The sequence below is a fragment of the Xiphophorus maculatus genome, chromosome 6, assembly GCF_002775205.1.
Source record: "Xiphophorus maculatus strain JP 163 A chromosome 6, X_maculatus-5.0-male, whole genome shotgun sequence".
Lineage (NCBI taxonomy): Eukaryota > Metazoa > Chordata > Actinopteri > Cyprinodontiformes > Poeciliidae > Xiphophorus > Xiphophorus maculatus.
In genome coordinates, this window is record NC_036448.1 from 8,777,283 (window position 1) to 8,800,215 (window position 22,933).

General features: G+C 39.6%; 3 protein-coding genes across 9 annotated transcripts in view; all 3 read left to right on the forward strand.

Annotated features, from left to right (window-relative positions):
• Positions 1–5,337, forward strand: part of LOC102238336 (serine/threonine-protein kinase OSR1-like) — a 23,460-nt gene extending 18,123 nt beyond the window's left edge. For 3 of the 4 annotated variants that reach the window (XM_005809243.2, XM_023335819.1, XM_023335818.1), the window contains one exon: positions 905–5,337. In XM_005809243.2, the coding sequence (XP_005809300.2) occupies positions 905–979 (75 nt within the window). In that variant the 3' untranslated portion in view covers positions 980–5,337. The remainder of the gene's footprint in view (positions 1–904) is intronic. The other variant, XM_023335817.1, reaches the window with a different exon arrangement.
• A 1,150-nt stretch (positions 5,338–6,487) lies between these two features.
• LOC102238069 (solute carrier family 22 member 13-like) lies at positions 6,488–11,642 on the forward strand. The gene is made up of 10 exons (XM_023336154.1): positions 6,488–7,125; positions 7,203–7,306; positions 7,411–7,565; positions 8,515–8,683; positions 8,835–8,955; positions 9,216–9,310; positions 9,385–9,599; positions 9,685–9,793; positions 9,882–10,088; positions 10,984–11,642. The coding sequence occupies exons 1-10, from the start codon at positions 6,754–6,756 to the stop codon at positions 11,057–11,059; spliced, it is 1,623 nt and encodes a 540-aa protein (XP_023191922.1). The 5' UTR covers positions 6,488–6,753; the 3' UTR covers positions 11,060–11,642.
• Positions 11,643–12,248: 606 nt separating this feature from the next.
• LOC102237556 (solute carrier family 22 member 13-like) lies at positions 12,249–21,030 on the forward strand. Of its 4 annotated transcripts, XM_023336155.1 has the most exons (10): positions 12,249–12,691; positions 12,757–12,860; positions 13,189–13,343; positions 15,142–15,310; positions 16,348–16,468; positions 16,843–16,937; positions 17,039–17,253; positions 18,423–18,531; positions 19,294–19,500; positions 20,288–21,030. In XM_023336155.1, the coding sequence occupies exons 1-10, from the start codon at positions 12,317–12,319 to the stop codon at positions 20,355–20,357; spliced, it is 1,620 nt and encodes a 539-aa protein (XP_023191923.1). In that variant the 5' UTR covers positions 12,249–12,316; the 3' UTR covers positions 20,358–21,030. The 4 variants fall into 4 exon arrangements, with proteins under 4 accessions (XP_023191923.1, XP_023191926.1, XP_023191924.1 ...); XM_023336158.1 differs by lacking the exon at positions 20,288–21,030 and having other exon boundaries at positions 19,272–19,385; XM_023336156.1 differs by lacking the exon at positions 20,288–21,030 and having other exon boundaries at positions 19,226–19,353.
• Positions 21,031–22,933: the final 1,903 nt, after the last annotated feature.

Consider the following 22,933-nt stretch of genomic DNA (forward strand, 5'->3'; position numbering starts at 1 on the left):
TATTTTTATCAGTCCACATATACATACCTGGTGGAGCCAGCGGCGTATTGACCGAGGATGCCGGTGCCGATAAGCGGGTTGCTGCTGTATGCAAACCGACTTGATGTAAAAAGTTTGCAGTTTTGCGAAAAACACCAATGTAAATACTCCTGAAAAAACTACCTCATCCTTGCGTAAACACTTTTGAATGCGAGTTTTTTTTTTTTTTTCAAAGTTTATGTGTTTCAAGAAGCGAACTTATTCTCGCAATTCCAATTTGTGCAATTTTATGGTTAATGGAAACACACAGAAACACACTAATGAAAATCACGTCAACAAAAATATAAACAAGCATCCATCTACATAAACCGTCTGTAGTTGCAAGCCCCCATACTTAAATTGTGATTTAGGACCGGACATAGTTTTTCAGACCGCCACTAACAGCCCCAAAGATACACTTCTGCATCCTTGAAAAGTCTTAAATTAAGTAATCTAAAATTAATGCCTTAAAATGTCTCAAAAAGGTACGTTTGCCTTTAATATGTTAATCCCAAGTGTTACATTTTGTGTTGATAGTACTATGTAATGTTGTATGTACAGTTTATTTTTTCTTGTGGGACTTTTCTGACAGTCAAACGTTTGAGTCGCATTCACACGTCTTCATTGCATTCTGTGACTCAGGACGTTGAGGCTACCGCTAACTAGCTGCTAGCATACACTTTTTAGCTAGTTAGCTTTTTTTTTTTTACATCTGTCAATGGCAAGAGCAAATTTATCACAAGTTGGTTGGATGACGTTTGTACGTTTCGATGGAAATATAGGCCTTAAATTTAATTCTCGATGGCCTTAAAAATATTTGGAGTCTTAAATTAGAGGTAGTTGAAACCTGGATGAAGCAGAAATCACGGTTTTTGTTTGTTTCCAGGCGTCTGGTGTGGAGGAGTCCGAGATTCCCGACGATATAAAGCTGATCGGATTTGCGCAGCTCAGCATCAGTTAAGTGGGGCAGAGTTGGCGAAATAAGACTGAAACGTATGAGTTTTGCACAGCTGCATTGTAGTCAACTCCAAGGACCCACTACTGCCAAAGAGAGGAGACTGAGGATGATGATGATGAGGAGGAGGAGGAGTGAGGTTGGCAGGAGTGTGACTCTACTGCAGGATGCACGAGGACCACACCAAGGGGCTCAGCTCATCACAGGAACCACACTTGAAATGTTTACAGTGCGCTTATAGAGTTTAACGGGAGAGAAAAATGCAATCAACTATTATCAGCTCCTAATTTGTTTTCCTTCTAGTCCTCCTCCGCGTACACAAGCACAATCCAAACCATCTCCTGCCAGTACTGGAAACTGATGGCCTTTTTTAAAAAATTGTATTTATTTTTTCTCTCTTTTCGTTCTGTTTTTTAAAATCAGTTTGTGCCACAAAGCTCGAGAGTGTCGTGCCACTGTCACGCGGCGCTTTCTGCTACACTGAAACTGAAAGTTCAGCCTTAGCTACCGTAAACTTCCCTCTCCCCCCCGAGTGTTTGGTAAACGAAGAAATTACTTTCTTCATAAAAAAAATAACATATCAAACAAATCTAAGAGTGTCCCTTGAAGTTCGATACTGTACCTAAACGCATCGCAGCAAAGTTCTCGGATCCAGACTCCTGTACGAAGCGTCAGAAATGGTGTAAAGAATCGGAAAACATCAGCAAGGATTTCAGCACTGTTAAAACTATTCTCATGTGAGCAGCAGCGGCTTCAATTCTTTTCTTTATCTTTTTTATGAAATACTTTATCAACTGGTATTTTCTGATGTAGTGCACACAGGTTTATTTTCTCTCACTGAGCTCTGCCTAATATTCTTCTTCTATGCAATAGTGCTGTCTATTTCATCATATTTCACCACCGGTTGCTGTTTGTTGCTACTTTGTTTTTGCATAAAACTGCTATATTTTTAATTTTTTGTGCGTGCGCCTCCAAAAAGGAGTTCATCAAAGGTCAACCGGCAGAAATAGGCATCTTTAGGAACCTGCTGCAGAAAGTTACAATACTAAAAACCCGACTCATCAACAGTTTGACGTGTAGGATGATTGCTATCTTTTTTTTTTTTTTTTTCCTGTAAGAAATAATTCAGCCTTGTGGCAACTGATGACCTGACAGCTGCAGAGAATCCTGAATGCTGGTGACGGGTGTCGAGTCCGAGGTGACTCATGTTACACGCTGACTACGAGTGAACCTCTGTGGAGGCATGCATGCTCAAAACCTGGAAATGTTCTTCCAAAGTCAAATAAAGCTTATAGGGGCAGCTTACTCTCATAGCTGTTGGGATTGTCCTTTTCTATGCGGTAGATAAAAATTTGTTGTTGTTTTATTTTTAAGGTCTTTCTGTACTTCACTGCAATTTAGCTGCTACCACATACAACGCAAATGAATACTGAGTCATGGCTGTATGCGTGAAATCTGGTCTACACTTATGGGAAACTAGTGTCTTTAAAAAACTAGTGACATGTCCTAACATAACCTGAGTAGCAACAGGAATTTATACCCAAAATGCAGATGTACATAACGTTCATACTTTTAACCCTCCCGCAGTCTGTGACTGGTTACATGCGCTTTTACGAGGCATTTTTTTGTGTGTGTGTGGTTCTGGGAACTGACGGTCTGATGGAACAAACCTTCCCCACTGTAGGAACATTTGCTGCGTTCCTCCTGAGTGTCGCGCTAAAGCTAGGTTCATGGTGAGGCTTGCATGAGGGGCTGCGTGCCTAACGTGTTCACCCGGCGCGCTGCCACGGCGCCTTGTCGCTCACATGTTTATTTGCGTGCAGATTGCGCTCGTCACCTTGAAGGTGCTGCTGCAGAGCAGGTCGCCCTGCACTGGCATTTATATAAACCCTTTTATGGAGGCTCATTTTAGGAGAATATGGCGTCAACGTACGAGTCAACCTTAAACTCCAAACCTCTGGCTCAACACAAACCTTCAAGAGCTAAAGTATCCCGCCTGTCCTCAAACTGTTAATTTCCCAACAAAAAAATCCTAACTCCAGTCACTAGACTGTATCAAAGCTGCAGCGTGTGTTTTTGTTCTGTGCCTCTGCGGTGTTTTCTCTGGTTTCCGTATCAACCAGTCAGTGTTGATGTTCATTTAAAAGCCCCTGAGTGCCCTCATCAACTTACTGACAGGGACAGACGGGACAAATTTGTTAACCCCTTCTGTGCAAAAAGCATGAACTCATTTTTGTATCTCTTTCATTAACAGAAACTGTTGCAGAATTCTATTCTGAATAGTCCAGAAAAATGCAAACTTTAATTTGACTACATTTATTCAATAAAAAAAAAACAATTGTTGGCACCAATAAAAAGTTAGTCTAAGCATTTTTTTTAATTTATCTTTACACTTTTAAGTTGATCAGACTTTTTAGGAATTTTATATAATAATCTGACTTTTTGCATCTCTGGGGTGTAAATATAAAATGACCGGGAGATGGTAGAAAAATATAAATGCGATACGTTATATGGATATCGCCGATATCGACTCAAGTACTTTAAGTATGATGCACCATCAAACCTCTGACCTTTAGAAATGTTTGTGGTTTTTCCTTTTAATTATTTTAATTTAAACCTGCAGAATTTTGATAAAGTTTAAAGGTGTCTACAAAATGCGTTAGTAGCATATTAACATGAATAACAGAAACGACAGAAAAACAAAAGATTTGTGTGCATTGTTTATCAATATATTGTTTATCCTTTTAGGAAAATCAAAGCAAACCTTTTGGGTTTATTTTTTTTTAGAGTTAAGAATTTACAATACAATTTCAAGAAGGAATTTAAAACTAAAGTATTGATCTTTCCAGGCCAGTATCGATTTGATGCGATGCCAACATGGCATCGATATTGATATTTTGGATCGCTCCGCCCACTGGATTCAAGCCCAGATCCTCTGACAGGCAGGAGGCTCTTCTCTACATGTTGGTCTTTCATTTGGACACACCTGGAGTGTTTGTTGCCGTAAAGCTCCCATCATTTCATGGTTGCAGTTCATGTCCCACTACAGTAAACTTCCTTACGTTTTGATACATATGGATCCTCGTCCAGACGGTGGGAGATGAAAAATGTGCCTGTGTCACGTTGTATTTATACCCCCGGTAACTACTTACTACAATTGGAATACTTTTTAGAGGTTCCTGGAAACTCTGATCAACTTAGAATATAAAAAAAAAAAAAAATACTTCGGTCACAATTATATAAAGATGATCATTAGTTTCTTGGCACAAGATTTGTCCCAATTAAATTTACGTGAAGTTTCGATGTAACGAAAACAAAAAGATTTGGCTGCATCAATAAAAGATCCATTTGTTTGAAGGTTTTCTTCATCTCTTTACTGTAACTGTTATCAAATTAGTCCTCATCTGTGCATAGCTGCTAAACATCAGAAAAGCTGAACGGCACATTTTGCTCTTTTCTCTCCCCTTCACCTCCATTAGAATAGTAAGGAGGAAAGGTTAATCTAAAACGATCTGAAATCCAAATATTTTCAGCATCAAGTGAATTATTGTTTGAAACATTTCAGAGGCCGCCTGCTTGAAGTTTTTTCCTTCTCTTTTTTTTTTTTTTTTAGCGTCACCGTTGATGTCTTTTGTCTTATTATCCAAATACTGGGGCTCTCCGGGTCAGGTGCTGATGTAAATGCTGCGTGGAGAGATGTTGTAAATAAGACGGGGAAACTCACACACGCATTCGGGTTTCCGTGTACCGATGCGGGAATGCAGTGAAGGGAACATTGTCCTTGTAAATACAAAACAGAGAAATCAGCCATTGTTCGGGGCACAGAGGTCGATTTGGCAGAGCGTCGCTAATCAGGCAAATATTATTAGTTCAGTTAGCGCCTTATGATTTTAATTTTTTTTATTTTTGCTTGATTTGAAATTGCTTAGAGCCTTTAATAAATTGTTCTGCTTTTTTTCTTCCCAGAAAAAAGGATTAACCAAATGACTCATTGCTCTGCCGCTTTGTGTGTGTGTGTGTGTGTGTGTGTGTGTGTGTGTGTGTGTGTGTGTGTGTGTGTGTGCGTGCGTGCATTGATGAAATGACTGATCAGACGTTTGTATCTCTTTCATTAACAGAAAGCAAATGTTGCCTCTATGTGAGGTCACTAAGTGATGAGAATTGGTCCACATTTCTATTTTAACATCTTCGACATTGTACATTTTAAGTTTTCTGCTTAATCTTCAACAACTCTCCCATATATTCAGAATTTAAAGCAAAATGTTTGCAGTGAGATGCGATGGAGGGCCCTCACAGGTTCATCCACGTTGGTTGACATGCGAGCTGATTTGAAGTATTTGAATAAAGTCACGATTGGTCTAAATGAGTGAGAAATTGTTTTGATTTATAATACCCTGACAAAGTATTCATACGCCTTGAGCTTTTTCACATTCTGTCCTTTTACAGTCACAATCGTTGACAGCCATGCTTGACTGTGAAATGCAAAGGGAAAAAATGATATTTCAAACTTACAAAAAACTGAAATCTGGCTGGTGCCTGTATTTAACCTTTTTCAATATTTTAGAAGATCTCCTTTAACAATGACAGTCTTTTGGGGCAGCTGCTCAACTAAAGATAAACACAATATATGTGGGAACTTTTGTTTAATGCACGAGAAATGCTTGACATGTTTTGGTAAAATAATAATATACAAAAAACTTTTAAAAAGTTTTTTTTTTTTTAAGTTTTAAAGCTTTAAAAAAAGTTTTAAAACTTTAAAAAAAGCTTTTTTTTTTTTTTTTTGGTAAAACAGCAAATATAGCCGGTAACATATTTTCCACAAAGACAATTTTACTGGGATAGGAATAATGAATTTCATTTTATTCCACTATCTGGATCGACTAACGTCTGTGTTTTCAATTAACTAAAAGAAGGAAGACATTTAAGGTGCGCTAGGTAACTTTTATAAATAAATAAATATAGAAAAATGAATGCATTTTAAATTTCTTTTAAATAAATAAATAATTTTTTACATGTTTGTTAATATTATCACAAAACCGATAATCTGTGAAAGATCCAAACTTCTCCTCCTGGCTCTTATAACAGAAATACGCTGCTCGGTGAGAAACAACCAATCATAGCCAAGAGGAGGGACTTAGTGCTTTTCAATCACTCTCATGCACACTTTGCTACCAACAGCTGGTTAACCACAGTGGAACTCCTCATGTGTGCTAAGGCTAGCTAGCATGGCCGATGACTGCACTTTCCCTGAAATAACTTGTTTCTCTGCCACTGCTAGCACATTTAGCACCACACACACGAGCTGATTGACAGCACTAACACCCTGCTCCTGGCTCTGATTGGCTGCTTTGGACCGGGAGCGGTGCATTTCTTCAGTGTAATAGTAGCACAGGGAGAGAATCAAGGGAGCTTGATTTTTTTTTTTTTTCCCACAGATTATCTGTCTCATACTGTCACGAAATGGTGAAAGTTTTAACAAATATGTAAAAATTAACACTTTTACAAAAATGTGTTTTTACACATTTGTTAAAACTGTCACTATGTCCTGACAGTATAATATGAAACAAACAAAAAAAAACCCAACAAGCTCCTCCTCTCTTGTAGCAACACATCAGCTTCCTTCCCTTATTTTAACATGTCAACCATTGCCACACTAACTTTGTGTTGAAGGTTGGTTTCCCCCTCATACTCAGTGACTGATTAGATTCACAGTTTAAATATTGATTTTTCATGTTTGCCTCGATAAAGACGGCCTTAGCAGCTTCTTCGTCTGCGCAAAGATGGTGGACTTTGGGGAAATTCTGGAGACCATCGGAGACTTTGGCTTCTTCCAAAGGCTTCTTCTCCTCGCGTTGGCCTCTCCACATTTTTTGCTCCCACTTTTCTTCTGCAGCTTCCTTTTCACCCAGTCCGACCCGGAGCGCCACTGCAACACGGACTGGATCCTCAGGGCCGCTAACCTGACCGCAGAGGAGCAGCTGAACCTCACCGTGCCCAGGGAGGAGGATGGGAGCTTCAGCCGCTGTCGGATGTTCGTCCCTGTGGACTGGGACATCCAGGATATCAGGGAGTACGGCCTCAATGAGACAACAGGCTGCAGGGATGGATGGGTTTATGGCAGCATGCTGTATGAATCCACCATAGTTACTGATGTAAGTGAAGAGAGATGATGTTATTCATGCCTTTTCCAGCGACTGCTTTCTGATTATTTCGGCGTCCATTTTTGCAGTTTGATCTTGTCTGTGAGAAGTCTAACATGGCGGCAGTCACTCAGACCATCTTCATGACGGGTATGCTCGCAGGCTCGTTCATCTTCGGACCAGTTGCCGACTCGTAAGTTCCTTAAAAAAAATTAAATTAAATAAAATGATTGCCTTACTGACTTGTTACAAAAAACAAACAAACAGAAGATTTAAAGCCTCTATCTGTGTGTTCAGGTATGGCCGCAAGAGAACCATTCAGCTCCCAGTCGTCTTTCTCTTGATATTTCTCGTAGTTGCCGGAGTGTCTCCAAATGTTCACGTTTACAATGTGTCCCAGTTTATTGTTGGAGCGACGCTGGGAGGATACAGGATGAACTCTATAGTGTTGGGTACGTCTTGAATGCTTTCTCTAACATTTTTCTTAGAAGTGGGCGGATTGATCCAAAAATATCGATGATATCAAAACTAAGTCGGCATCGGACTAATACTGGCATGTTAAGATTGATACTTTAGTTTCCAAATGAAAACTTTTTGCATTGTCTTTCAACTCTACCGCAGAAAGATCTATTTTGCACTTTATTTATGAAAGATTCACATGTTAAGATATTATTAAGCTATGTTGTAGGTACCTATAAACTTTGTCTAATTTCTACTCTAGGTTTAACAAAAGTAATTCAAAGCAAAAATCACAATGGTCAGAAGTTTGATAATATGTCAAACTTTAATAAAAAAGTATCAATATCGGTATTGAAGATGCGGGACCTGTGTTTACTTGGTATTGGATTAATTCCAAAATATGGAGGATCACACATGTCTAAATTTTGGACGCATGGATATTTAGTATTAATTTTAACAATAGAAAGTGAAACCAAATTGCTGAAATGGAATAAAACACATTTCACACCTGTTGTAAGCCATATAGTCCTGCTAAATAAGGACTCCTTCTGTATTCATGTCCACTTAAAAACATCTGGAGTTACACACAGTCGTATCAAACCAGATGCACAAGATGGGAAAATAGTTACTCAGCATTTTGAAACAGGTTTGTCCTGATAAATCTAGCTTGGTTGAAGAGAAAAGAACGAGAAGAAAAGCACGAATCCGCTAACGGATTTAAACAGCGTCTCAAGTCGCCTTTTTTGTTGTTCAAGTGAAAATAAATGACCTTATTTTTCCAAAGACGAACTGAAAAAAAGCTTGCAATCGATAAGTGCATGTTAAAGAAGAAACATAAATTTACTAGGATGTTTTCATGTGACTGTAGACGTGGCTGTGCTGTGAGAAAACAACCCTGCAGCGATGTCGGCGATTAACCCAGGTGTTGGGTGTGTTTTGCAGCTACAGAATGGATTGGGATCACTAAAAGGTCCCTTGCCTCCTGTGTGAGCCAGGTGTTTGGAAGTTTCGGACAGTGTGCGTTGGCCGGGCTGGTCTACTTCGTCCGTGACTGGAGGAAAGCGCAGTACGTGGTGGCAGGGGCAGAGGCTGTGGTGTTCCTCTACATCTGGTAGGTGTCAGCTGTGACCTGTTTTTTGTTGTTGTCGTCGTTTGTCTTAAGTGAACTACCGACATCAGTGTTCACATTGGATCGTCAGGTCTGAACCGGTTTGTATCTGCTCAACAGCTTTTGTTTTTTTTTTTTTTTTTTTTTTTTTAAGGTGGATTCCCGAATCGGCCCGGTGGCTCCTGGGGCGGGGAAGACCAGAGGAAGCCAAGGAACTGATCCGAAAAGCTGCAGCGATCAATAAAAAGGAAATCCCAGAGAACCTGTTTGACAAGGTTCATCCAGTTTATCTGAGATAATATTCAACCAAATTTGACTTCTACAGTCAAAGAAAAATTAACTACTCTGCACCTGAGCGTTTGGCACAGTATGAAAACAGCACAGTCATCATGAAGGTGTTAATTATGAGTAAATACAGGATTTTATTTATCTAAACCAACTTGGATTTAAGTGAAAATGTGGCTATTTAAATTGAACCAAAACAAAACTATTTCTTTGACATTTGGATTTTAGTCAATTTACATTTGCTCGACAGGTAAGCGAGGAGAAAAAAGTGGAAAGTGGAGGAATCAAAACGATTTTTACCTCAGCAGTGCTGATAAAACATTTCTTCATCATATCCTTTGCCTGGTAAGTGAGGCACCGTCGATTTGCTTTCCATTTCCATGACAACTTATGAAATAATTAATGTCTTACGTGTTAAGGTTTTCGTTGAACCTGGGCTACTTCTGCCTCGTTCTCAACGTGGGCAAGTTTGGTCTGGACATCTTCCTGGTCCAGTTTCTGTTCGGGATTTCCGAGGTGCCGGCACATCTCCTCTGCATCTGGTTCTTGGAGTTTTTGGGACGGAAAAAATCGCTTTTATCAACTCTCCTCGTAGCGGGGCTTGTTTGCCTTTTAACCCTGGCTTTTCCTCAAGGTAAACTCTGCTAAATCGAACTCTGCGAGAATAATCATGGATCATTCTCACAGTAAGAAATGCTTCTGCTTCACCCGAATTTCAGACAGCGCTGTAGCCGTGACAACCCTGGTTACCATAGGGAAGTTCTTCTTGAACTGGGCCGGCTCAGTGTGTCTGGTTTACATTCAAGAACTGTTTCCTACTTCTATCAGGTGGGTCATATGAAAAAGTAAAATATATACAGTATATATACATGATAATCGTATATTTTTGCAACTGAAATATTCTCTGTTCTGTTAGGCAAACTGCAGTGTCTTTGGGCTCCATTGCCTTTAGAGTTGCAGGGTTGCTGTCGCCGTTGCTCAACATGCTGGCTGTGTACCACCGCTCCATTCCCATCATAGTCTTTAGCAGCCTGGCTGTGCTAAGCGGAGCGCTGGTCTTCCTGCTTCCTGAGACCAGCAGAAAAGATCTTCCTGATTCAACCACTGATGGCAAGAGCAATGGGTGAGCTCATATCCTGCACCTACTTCCTCAGGTGCAGGAAGTAGCGTGTGTGTGTGTAACCCATGTGATCTGAGGCACCCAAGTGTTTTTAAGTTTTGGGGCGGCCCATATAAAACTCCTGGCTAGCTCGCTAATTGCAACACGAGATACAGCTGGTGATCTCTTGAAACATTAAGTATATAAAGTTCTGAATAGGAACACTAAAATAACTTACCATTTTGGAGTATTTGGAGATAGATTGGAACAAAAACTGAAATATACGTGCTCTTAAAAGTGTACATACCCCTTTTGAAGTCTCTCAACAACAACACAAGCCAAGTTTATTGTATAAGTTGCACAACGCCGCAACTTATACTTTTTTTTTTTACTGCACCTTTTGACTCATTTTCGACATTCAGTCTTTCAGAGTTTACATCTGCCATCAATTTAGGGAACTGAAATAAATAAGTAAAAATCTCCAAACATTTCCACGTTTGCCGCCTTCGGCTAAAGACACGGCTTCCATAGAGGTCGATCAAGAAGACCTCACTGCGCAAAGGTATCACTCAGGAGAAGGGACCAAACAAAAACATCTACAGCGTTATGAATACGTTGTGACCAATTGGTGGTGTTTATAGACTCCAGCTAAAAAAAAAAAAAAGTGAAGGTGCAACTAAATAATAAGTCTAGGGTGTGCAAACATACTAACACATATTTTGAAACAATTTATCATTGCTTCTCTTTTCACAAAACCCTCTAAAACCCTTGAAATGGTGTGTCCAAGCTTTTGATAGCTACTCCATGATATAATGAAAGTGGAAAAAATCTTACAAAAAAAAAAAAAGCTTAGTTGGCCCTATCGTTTACAAGATTTATCAATTTCACTGTCTCACTCTATTGTCCTTTTGACCTACAGGGATTTGGCCAACGAGAAGACTGGAAGTGAGATCTTCGTGGCTGAAATCCACACCAGAAAATCAACCAAACTCTAAAGGACACAGAAAACCTTTTTGTTGTTTTTTGTTGTTTTTGTTGTTGCTTTTTTTTGGATCCTAAGTTTGAGCCTACGTGCTCAAATCCACCAACTGGGAGAGGATGTCGGAAGAGTCGTTTGAAAACGTTTGTTCTGCAGCCTGCTGAACGGACAGGTTTTGTGTAACGGGCGAGCGATCAGTTCTCCGTGCAGAATAAGTTGGAAGCATTAAGTTCAATAAATCAAGAAGATACAAATTAACATTTTTAAAATGTAAAATAAATTGTGTTCTCTGTTAGGATTTTGGGGTCAGGGGCAAAATATATTCTACCCATAGGGTAATGTTAAGAGTTGATCTATGTTTCCCAGGACACAGGGAGGATGGCTTTGTGAGTTTTAATTAGATTAAAACATAAATCTATCCTTCCTGGTAACCCTGAAATGCTTCTCACAGACTGTGTATAGCCTGATCTTGAAATGTTTGTGCACATGTACATTTTCTACCATTTTTAATCTCAAACTGACTTCATAGTAACTTATTGACTGGTTGCGTAACGACCCGGATGGATGACTTGTGTCTGGCAATAAAACAGTCGACGTTACATCGCTGGAGTTTTGACCGCTTGCTACTTTAAAACATTACATATTTAAAGAATAATTTGAGTCCACTCTTAGACAGACTAAACTCCTGCTTTCTTTAAGAAAGCAGGAGTTTAGTTCCCTCTTAACCTAAATTAAGAGAATGTGCCTCTCTACACCTATGAAAATGAAATATCTTTTTTTTTTTTTTATTGCTGACAGCTTTACGAACCTTCAAACTATAAATAAAGTATCTAAAGTCCAAAATGTTATTTAACAGATGTCAGGTAAGACTACTGACCGTCATGATTTGATGAGTCAGCACGCAGTAAAAAAAAAAGAACACTTTTTATAACCTGGAGATAATCGGTTGTTTTGTCTGCGTTTAAGTAAAGTATTTGTGCTAGGAAAAGCTCAAACTTGAGGACTTTTACTTGCTGTTTTGGTCAGTATGTTTCCCAGATTGCTTAATCTTTTGTTCAGAAAACTCAGCTCTGTACAACCAAAAATGATTTTAGGATGGCATCCAGTGAGAGATGCCAGGATGATATAAATCTGGTTAAAAAAAAATAAATCAAGTGAAAGCGCCGTCTCATCTTTCCTGAATCACACTTGCATGGGTTTAAACATTAATGGGCTCTTTGTTTAAAGGTCATTGCCTTGCAGCATCACCGAAGTGCAAGTCTGCGCCCTGACCATGGCTGATTTTGGGGAAATCCTGCGTAACATAGGAGAGTTTGGATTGTTTCAGAAGACCATCCTCTTTGCTCTTTGCTTCCCAAACCTCATCTTGCCTTTCCACTTTGCGAGCGTAATTTTCACCCAGTCCGACCCGGAGCGCCACTGCAACACGGACTGGGTCCTGGGAGCAGCTCCTAACCTGACCACAGAGGAGCAGCTGAACCTCACCGTGCCCAGGGAGGAGGATGGGAGCTTCAGCCGCTGTCGGATGTTCGTCCCTGTGGACTGGGACATCCAGGATATCAGGGAGTACGGCCTCAATGAGACAACAGGCTGCAGGGATGGATGGGTTTATGGCAGCATGCTGTATGAATCCACCATAGTTACTGATGTAAGTGATAAACCTCTTTCACTCAGTAAGTTCCAATGTATCTCTAATTGTTTTGTTTTGTCCAGTTTGACCTCGTCTGTGACCAGGCTCATTTGTTGGGCATTGCGCAGACAGTGCTGATGGCTGGCATCCTCGCTGGTTGTCTCTTACTTGGACCTTTCGCTGAATCGTAAGTCAACACATGGGGAAATTTAGGGAACGAAATGTTGAGCTCGTACACACGAACGTGCGAATTAGGACAAAGTTGGAAGATGTTAAACTTTTGAGGCCGTGGCGGCTGCCGATGGGTTCCACGCGTTGGGTTCAACCCGAATGGCGGAAGGAAGTCTGTTTTCGCTGTTGTTCGTCGAGCTCACGTTTTCTAAACAGTAATGTCGAACAGAAAGAACGTGAGCATTTCATGAACTAAGCACTTTTTTTGAAGAGAAATTTCCTCGGTGTTGTATTTCCACACTTCCATCTACATTTCCATGTGTTAACTAATACGTGTGTTTCAGGTTTGGCCGTAAACGAGCGACTCAGATCCCCGTAGTTCTGATGCTCCTCTTCTCTGTAACAACTGGGTTATGTCCGACCTACCCTTTATATTTGGCCTCCCAGTTCATGGCGGGAATTGGATATGGAGGCTATCGACTAAACGGCGTCATCCTAAGTAAAGTTTATTTTATAATATTTTTTCTCCTAAATTGACTCTGACAAAAAAAAAACAACAATAAAAGGGATTGACCTGTTCAGGATGTAATGTGGTAGACATACATACTAGAGATGAGAAATTTGGAAATAATTCAAGCTACAACGATTTGTCATTTCCAAAATGGACACTAGAGGGCTCTATTGTGGCATCCCAAGAGGAGCTAATAGATCACAGACAGTTTCTGGAGCATCCAACAGTTGGTCATGACAATCAATCAATCAATCAATCAAATTTAATTTGTACAGGACATTTCAGCAACAAGGCGTTTCAAAGTGCTTTGCCTCATAAAAACACAGAGTCATGCAGCATAGAATCAACAATCAAAACATTACATTAAGTCACGTGCCATTGTTAAATTCATAATTGATTACATTTCAAAAGCAACTCTTAACAGCTGGGTTCTTAGTCTAGATTTGAAGGCCCTCAGTGTTTCAGCTGTTTTACAGTTTTCTAGAAGCTTGTTGGAGATTTGTGGTGCATAGAAGCTGAATGCTGCTTCTCCTCCTTTGGTTCTGGGGATGCAGAGCAGAACCAGAACCAGAAGACCTGAGAGCTCTGGAAGGTTGATACAACAACAGCAGATCTTTAATGCATTGTGGTGCTGAGCCGTTCAGTGATTAATAAACTAACAACAGTATTTTAAAGTCTATTCTTTGAGCTACAGGGAACCAGTGGAGGGAAGTTTGCCCTTAGAGAACGCCTTGTAGATACAGAAGATGGTAGTTTGGAAGGGTTCTTTTTTGGAAGTTGAATGAAGTGGTCACCTTTGTCCCTCATGTGAATTCGAGAGCATTGAGCGTGCTAATAAACCTAATAGAACTATGCATCCTCAGTGTCTGCTGACCTTCAGTCCCTTTGAGTCTCTTCAGCCACTTTTCCACTTGTACCTACTCAGCGAGGTTCCTCTCGGGTCTACTCGTTCATAAGGGTTTTCCTCTAGTAAAGGTCACATGGTACCAGTGGCTTTTTTTTAGAACTTTCTTCACTGGGAGTCCAAGTGAAGGAAACTGATGATCACTGAAACGGTAGGGGGTGGATGGAGTCATTGGTTGCCTCACAACTCCCTGTTTGTGGATGATGGTGACAATGGTGTAGGAGTTTGTCCCGCAGTCGGTGGGCTGCTGGATCGAGTCCCACTCCGTCTGCCTCCGTTGTTGTGTCCTTAGGCAAAACACTTATTTATTTTAAAAACACTTCACCCGCCTTGCCGGCTGGTGGTACTGTAGCTACTGTATCACCATCAGCGTGTGAATGGGTCAATAACTGAATGTAGTGTGAAGCACTTTGTAGGTTCTCTGGACTTGATAAAGTGCCGTACAAAGACAGGCAATTTACAATTTACAATAATCCAATCGGCAATTTGTAAAAACTCACAACAGCAGCTGAGTTTGACAAGAAGCTGCACACTGCTTCCAGCATTGCTTCCATGTCCTCCATTGTTGTGTTGCATACCGATCACGTCACACTACTTTTTGGACTCTTTGGCCGCCCAATTAAATGACAACCCCACCTCCTAGAGCTGTTATTCAGTTGTAACGGAAAACCACCTGAACTGAGTAGAGCCGTGCTGCTAGGTGCTGGTAGTAAAGGGCATGCCACTGATGCCTCGTAAAAGCCAAAACATCTATTGCTATCAACTTGTAATTTATTGTAACCACTGCTAGGCTATGCCAAGAGTATCTTGCCTGTGACATTATTCTTTCTTTCAGGTTTTTTTTTTACACAATCAAAGTGTTTATATGTTTTGTGCCTTTAGGCACTGAATGGATCGGCGTGTCCAAACGGTCCTGGGGAGCCTGCATCACTCAGCTATGTAGTGCCGTTGGACAGGCCATCCTGGGTGGCATGATCTACTTCATCAGAGACTGGAGACTGGCTCAACTGGTCACAGCTGCTCCGTTTGCTGTGATCGCCTTTTACATATGGTCTGTGGAAAAAATGTTTGTATTTTAGCGTTTTCTGGCTCGATGCGTAATTCCACATTTTCCGCTCAAGGTCCGACCAGCAATTTACATTTTTTTCTAATTATTACAACTCTTGAAAGAGAAGGAAATGTGCTACATGCTCTCTGATTCATTTTCAAACCAACAGAAAACAATTGATTTACAAGATTATCCTTGTGTATATACATAAGGATACGGTGGATTCCTGGTGTTCTTGTTTGTTAGGGACAACAGCCACCCACACATAGCTAAGATCTGCACATAGTTAAAACCAAGACTAAAAATAATTAATAGTTCAGACAGCAATTATACCTTAATATGTATCAATACACACAGTGGAAACTGTTTTGGTGGTTCAGCCAATCACCACCAAGAAAATAAACGGTGCTCCTGGATTGGCTGCTTCGCAAACACCAGCCAATAGCATGTCAAGTTGTTTGTATGTATTTAAGTTTGAGGTGCATTTTCTTTAGAATATTTCAGATATCCTCTATTCAAAACTCTGTGAGTAATTTGGAGTTACGTCGCAGAGGAAAACCCGCGAATACTGTAAACTCAAACTTGATCTGACTTTATTTTCTAAAAAAAAAAATGTGTCAATGTACATGCTATTGTGCTATTGGATGGTGTGTTTAAGTTGGAGCAGGAAAAAAGAAATGAACATTTTCAGCTTTCAACACACTGATCACAGGTCAGACCCGTTAAGGGAAAGTTGTCTGATCGCCGTCTCCGAGCAACTGATTGATGCATGTTTAGCTGATAAAGCTGCTGTTACACGTAGTCTTTCAACACATGTTGCCATATCTGAAACACATCTTGAGTAGTTCCAAACATAAAACCTTTCAAAGTTCTGTCAGAGTCACTTTGGAAATCAAAGTGCGCGTACAACAGTATCTGATGTGTAAAAACGTGAAACTGGCGATTAAGCCTCCTGGTTCTGTATCTTCATGCGACATTGACATATGAGGCAGATGAACAATAAAGGAGACTAATGAAAGTATCTATTTAATTTTTCACAGGTTTATTCCAGAGTCAGCCAGATGGTTGTTGGACAGGGGACGGACAGACGAGGCTAAAGAGCTGATCATCAAAGTGGCGGCCATTAACAAACGCAAAGTTTCAGACTCTCTCCTGGAAAAGGTTTGCCTTTCTGTCTCTGTCTGTCTCCAAACAGACAACAATAAGTGTCATTTAATAAAAGTCAAACGGGTTTAGTACAATAATCGTAAAGAAATGAAAACGTCGTAGGACAGTTCAGTGCCTTGTGACGAACATTTTCGTGACTTTAGAAAATAAAGTCAGATCAAGTTTGAGTACGATGTGATCAGATAAAAATCTTAATCAAAATACACTGAAGTTTGTTAACACAATCTGATTAAATGTGGAATATCGTTGCTTTTGCAATGAAGGTCTTGTTTTTACTAACTCAGCAAATTAGAACAGGTGAAAAGTTTTCATATGAGGTGATTAGTTATAATCATGCAACTGTTAACATGATGCCGTGTCCATTACAGATTACTATCAAAGAAAATGTGCAAAAGGGAGGCATAATATGTCTTATTAAATCTCCTGTGCTGAGGAAGTATTTCCTTACTATCATTTTGGCATGGTAAGTTATACTGCGCAACACATTTCCTGTGGAGTTGTGATATCTCAAGAAAAAATTAGAAGTAGGACAACTTAATGTTTGAATGTCTTTGTTTTCCGCAGGTTCTCCCTGAATGTTACCTACTTCTGCCTTTCGCTGAATGTGGGAAACTTTGGCTTGGACATCTTCCTGACTCAGGCCTTGTTTGGGCTCTCTGAAGTACCGGCTCACATTATTTGCATTTGGCTGCTGGAGGCGGTCGGGAGAAAAGCGTCACTGATCACCACACTTGTGATCGGAGGATTTCTGTGCCTCTTGATCCTCGCCGTACCTCAAAGTAAAGCCTCTACGAACTGTTTATTAACCCGGTAGTTTTATATATATATAACTGACTTCATACTGACTCGTTTTTACGTTGCATGGTTGCATTTTCCTAACCAAAACTTGAATTATTTAAAAAAATGTTTACTTATACAGGGGCGGAGCTTCAGGGGGGATGGGAGGTGGCGGGCCCCCTGCCCTGGCCTAGTGGGGGCCCGGATGGGAGGCAGAATGTGATGTCAAAGATCCAAGCCTTTATCACGTCTGATGAGAGCTGGAGAAAGCTGGGAGAATATAGGATAAAATAGCCTGGTGCCCCAGTAGGTTATATAGTAGGCTGCCAGTCATTGTTGACTCATGGTTGCTAAAAACTTTACAAGACCGACTAATTTTAGTGACATAGTGGGTGTAAAACATTGAATAAAATGTTATATTATATGACTGGCTTTATTTTCACTCTTACATTTAACTTTATGACACACAAAATTACAAGTGTATCGTCCATATTGTCTCCAAGTGTATTCTGGGTAAAGCTTGTCACCAGCCGTCCACCAACGTCATCATCAGTCACTTAGCAACCGATGGCAAACCAAACAAACCCTTTTTAAAAAAGGATGTGAAGGGGGGCGTGCCGTGGTGGCGAAGTGGTTAGCGCGACCCATATTTGGAGGCCTTGAGTCCTCGGCGCGGCCGTCGCGGGTTCGACTCCCGGACCCAACGATATTTGCTGCATGTCTTCCTCCCTCTCTCTCCCCCTTTCCTGTCAGCCTACTGTCATATAAGGGACACTAGAGCCCACAAAAGACCCCCTGGAGGGGTAAAAAAATAATTAAAAAAAAAAAAAAAGGATGTGAATATCTATGCTTTGTATTCATGATATTATAGCCTCTCTAACATACTTGGGGCGTGCTGTGGTGGCGCAGGGGGTTAGCACGCCCCACATTTGGAGGCTTTAGACCCGCGGATGTCGCGGGTTCGACTCCCGGTCCAGACGACCTTTGCCCCATGTCCTCCTTCAAAAATGGCGCCGGCTCAGCTGGCTGCCTGCAGATGCAGCTCCTGTCATGTGTGTTAATCTGTGTATAAAAAATTCTTGCTGTAACTGCAAAATAATTTCCCTGCTGGGATGAATAAAGTAATTCTTCTTCTTCTTGTAAGTTTCTATTTTTTTTTTGTCTTTTCCAGGTAATGCCATTGCTGTCACAGCGTTAGCCATTGGCGGACGTTTTTTGACCAACTGGGCCGGATCTATATGCAACTTGTACGTTCAGGAACTGTTCCCGACGTCTTTTCGGTAAGCTGACTCCCGTTAATGTATTTCCCTTTAAAAATGATACCGTTCTCCAATCTGGTCTTGTTTGGATCGAGTCATTTTAGATGTGAAATGTGACGCCTAGTTGTTCCGTGTTACGCCTCAGACTCTCGCTCAGGATGTACTGTAGAAAGTATTCACCCCTCTGGATGTTTGACCCTTTTTATTGCTTCTACAAATCAGTCAGGATCAACAAAATGTGGCTTTTTTAACAAAGGAATTTACAAGAAAAAGAAAAAGAACACCTTTAAAGTCGAAACTGATTTCTATAAAACGATGACAGTTGAATAAAAATATGAAACATGAAATAAAAACTACTGATTAACCAGTGAATGGACCTTCCAGACACATGTTTCTTCAGCTATCACAAATTGACTGGACCTTTGTTCAATTAGGTCAGTTACTTTAAAAGCGGTGAATATTGATGGTAGCACTTATTTTATGTTTCATATGTGTACGGAATTGTCATTATTTTTGTAAAAAAAAAAAATGTATTAGCTTTTTTCTGTTAATTTCTATTGAAAAAGCAATATTTTGTTGATGATTATTGATTTGCAAAAAGCAACAAAAAAGAGTAAAACATCCCAAACGGTGAATACTTTTCGCGGGCGCTCTAGTGGTTAGCGTTCAGTGCTAATTTCGTCCCTGCTGTAGTGTTTGTATTTTTCTTTTGAAGCAGCACAATAAGCAGACAAAAACTATTTGTTGAATAAACCTTTGAGGAACGACTTGACCTCGCTCTAGACAAACCGCCTCGGGTTTGGGCTCCATCGCGAGCCGAGTCGGAGGCTTGCTTTCCCCGCTGCTCAGCATGCTGGCCGTGTACCGCTGGTCCATCCCTGTCGCCGTCTACAGCAGCCTCACCATCCTCAGCGGAGCCCTCTGCTTCCTGCTTCCCGAGACCAGGAGAACAGAACTCCCCGACTCGACCCGTCAAGCCGAAGGCAACTGGTAAGAAAGCTGGATTTGGACGACGGTGTCAGTGACAATCCATGTAGTCGCAAAAACTACACGAATGTTTGCCTTTTTTGGTTCATCTTTGTTTATGAGAATTTTGTCTTGTTTTATGCCTGATTGATACACTCCTGAGTTTAGGACCACCGAACCTAAAATGTCTAAATCGGCTCATAAATCTGATTTTTATAGGACAATACACCATTCAGACCCCCTGATGGCGAACTCAAAAAGACTTTCTGTCTTTGACCATGGCTTGACTGTTGAACAGCAAAGGCTACACAATAAATTTGCATTTCTTAAAAGATCCTGAGGGGGATTGGGACAAAACGCCAAGCAGCAGACCTCAATTATTTAGGTTGTTTTCACACCTTATAGTCCAGTAGACTTTGTTTGACTGGAGAACAAAATTGCAACATTTGTTACATTTTGTTTCGTTTTCAGCTGGTGCAATTCACTTTCCCGCTGCACTGTGTCAAACGATCCAAACCTCTTGCCTCTGGTGGCGCTGCACCAAAGCTTACTGAAGTAAACGACACAAAAACCTCAGAAGAAGACACTGAGCGCAATTTAGTTACTCACAAAAAGCAAACAAAAGTGGAGTAGCATCAGATTTCAGTGGTTGTAGGATTTCTTTGTTTTTCGTAAAAGACCACAACCGATTTCTCCTGCTTACGCTAGACATGCGTGTTGGTTTTTGTTGCATTTACCTCTTTGTTGACGATCTTTTGTTTTTTGTTCAAATACTGTTGGTTTTGAAGATCTTCTTTTTTTCTCACCACAGGACGAAGAACAAGACGAATCACCAACGAGACTCAAATGAAGATTTACAAATCAATTCAACCAAGTTGTAGTCTGTACGGTTTCATTTTTTTTAGTGCACTTAGTGGTTTCATTGGAACTCCAGTGTGTAGCTACGGCTAATCAGTGGATTTTATTTTATCTCCTGTAATTGTCAAACATCCAAACAGTTTGATTGTGAGATTGTTTATTGATAATAATGCTCAATAGTTAAGAGAAGCTTGTTTCTAGCTCCTAACTTTCTACTCATTCCAAGTGGTATTTAGGTTACAACCTAATCTACTTTTGCAAATATGAAATAACCAATCTGGGTATTTTTTTGTTTGTTTTTTAACTCGTGCTGTTATGTTTTTTGTGGGGAGAAAAAAAAAAATACAAATTTACAGCCCCAGAAAAAAAGAGATATGAAATCAGGGTGCAAGACTCTGACTAATGGCTGTGCTTTTACTTTGTTGTCACATTTGTGTCAACATGAACAGAAAACCCTTTTGACAGAAGCCTTCATGTCTCATTATACTTACTTGCTGTTTTATGAAAATGTTGAAAACCTTTATGTCTTACAGCTTGTGCTGCTTAATCATTGCATTGAGTTTGTTTTTTGTGATCTCTCACATTAACTGCACAGATTTCAATAATAATATATTGACTGTTATTAAAAGCCATATATTTTCGGGATGAATTGAGTTTTTGGCAAACATCATCAACATTAAACATATTGAAACATCAGTGGATGTGTGTTGTTGAGGCATCTGCCTTCTAACAGAGTACAAGAAAAGTCTGTTGAATAGTTTGCAGCTTTTTTTCTACCTTCATACTAAAAAAAAAATCAAATTTCTCTAAAAGTAAAGTTGTTGTATTTTATTAGGATCCCAAGAACACATTGTCACTGATCAGTGTTTCAGATTGAGAATCCGAGACGATTCAGAATCACCATTTGACCCAAACTGTCTCTTAAGGAGGACTGTCCCAGTCGGCGTTGCCAGGCAACAGCCCAGATTTCTACTGTCCTTCCTGTTCCTCTCCATCGTATGTTGTTTCTCATCTACAGTCACAATTTTCAAGTTACAGCTATGAACACTTAGTTTTGTTTACCTACAAGTCAGTATCTATATTGTTAGGAGCAGAAATAAAAACCTATATTTCCTTTTTATGAAAAATAGCTTTCAGATACTGGAGTAAGCATTTTACCACTGATGAGACAGATTATTACTTGATAAAGATAAAGTACACCCACCTGCTGTCTATTTTAAAGAAAGCACTATAATCTGACACCTACTGGCCAGATGTTGCAAGTACATCATACCCTTAATATTTAATATATGGTAAAAGCTATATATTGTAAAAATATATCGCTTTTATTGGCTTCCTCTTTTATTCCGTAACCTACACAAATTAAAGTAGCCAGTTATGCACACTATGTAATTACATGTATATAAACTATTTATAAAATACAAAGTATTTTCCATATTTCACTATGCTGAGATAAAACTACAGTATATATAAACATGTTGTTCCTACATACTAGAACAGATATATATTTATATATTATCAGTGTTTTATTTTCAAGTTGCTTTTCGAAAGCACACACACACTTACACACAGCTTGTTTTAAACCATGAGGGGCTGACATTTAGCGTAAACCAAACCATTTTTGTTTCCCTGGTTACATTTGAACTTGCCTGCGTCACTGATGTTGACACGAGTTGTGTCAACCTTTCAATGCGTCCTGTTTACACCGACACACTCAAGCTCATGTGGTTTCGCCTTTAAAGCCACTGGAGTTCTTTTATGAGGTAATTTATTGGCTCTCGCTTTTATTCCGTTACCTGCACAAATTAAAACAGCCAGTTAAACACAGTGAAGGCTTTGCGTAGCTGCAGATATGTGGAGGTGAACTTATTTCACTTTAATAACTTTAGTTAAACCATTGTAAATACTTTTTGCATTACAAAAAGTCTGAATAAGTATTTGGCCCCCTTACAGATTCTCTTCCGCATTTGCTTTTTGTCAGACCTAAATGTTTCAGATTATCAAACATATTGATTTATAAAACAAAATTTACATGACTAAATTGAAAAGTATGTTCAAATAATGAAGCAGCAAAACTGGTTGTGCTAACTTTGGTAGCAACAGCTGCCAACTAGGATTTGTGATTAACCGCAAAGAGTTTTACATCAATTAAATTGAACTCATCTTGATCCTTTTTTTTCTTCAGGGTTAATCAGTATTTTGTTCAGTCTTGGACAAGACCATAAAAAAAAATCATTAATTTAGTTTATGTTGTTTAAAAACTGTGTTTTGTTGTTACTCAGGTTAACTTCTGACATTGGATTTGGCTTGATGACACAAAGACTCAAACATTAAAGTGTGAAAAAGCCAAAGCAGAGAAAATTTATAATTGGTGAATGTAGTATTTTTCCACAAAACTGTATGTTCACAACTGGAAAATTGTATGTATATATATATATATATATATATATATATATATATATATATATATATATATATATATATATATATATATATATACAGTACAGACCAAAAGTTTGGACACACCTTCTCATTGAATTCAATTAGAAAGTGTGTCCAAACTTTTGGTCTGTACTGTATATATATATATATATCGGGT

What these genes read in the sequence shown, in the direction of transcription:
- LOC102237556 (XM_023336155.1), top strand. Translation starts at nt 12,317, where the DNA reads ATGGCTGATTTTGGGGAAATCCTGCGTAACATAGGAGAGTTTGGATTG. An exon ending in ACTAAACGGCGTCATCCTAA is followed by an intron (nt 13,344 to 15,141) that starts GTAAAGTTTATT and finishes TTGTGCCTTTAG; the next exon opens with GCACTGAATGGATCGGCGTG. An exon ending in CTTACTATCATTTTGGCATG is followed by an intron (nt 16,938 to 17,038) that starts GTAAGTTATACT and finishes TGTTTTCCGCAG; the next exon opens with GTTCTCCCTGAATGTTACCT.
- LOC102238069 (XM_023336154.1), top strand. Translation starts at nt 6,754, where the DNA reads ATGGTGGACTTTGGGGAAATTCTGGAGACCATCGGAGACTTTGGCTTC. An exon ending in AATCCACCATAGTTACTGAT is followed by an intron (nt 7,126 to 7,202) that starts GTAAGTGAAGAG and finishes CCATTTTTGCAG; the next exon opens with TTTGATCTTGTCTGTGAGAA. An exon ending in CTGTTTCCTACTTCTATCAG is followed by an intron (nt 9,794 to 9,881) that starts GTGGGTCATATG and finishes CTGTTCTGTTAG; the next exon opens with GCAAACTGCAGTGTCTTTGG.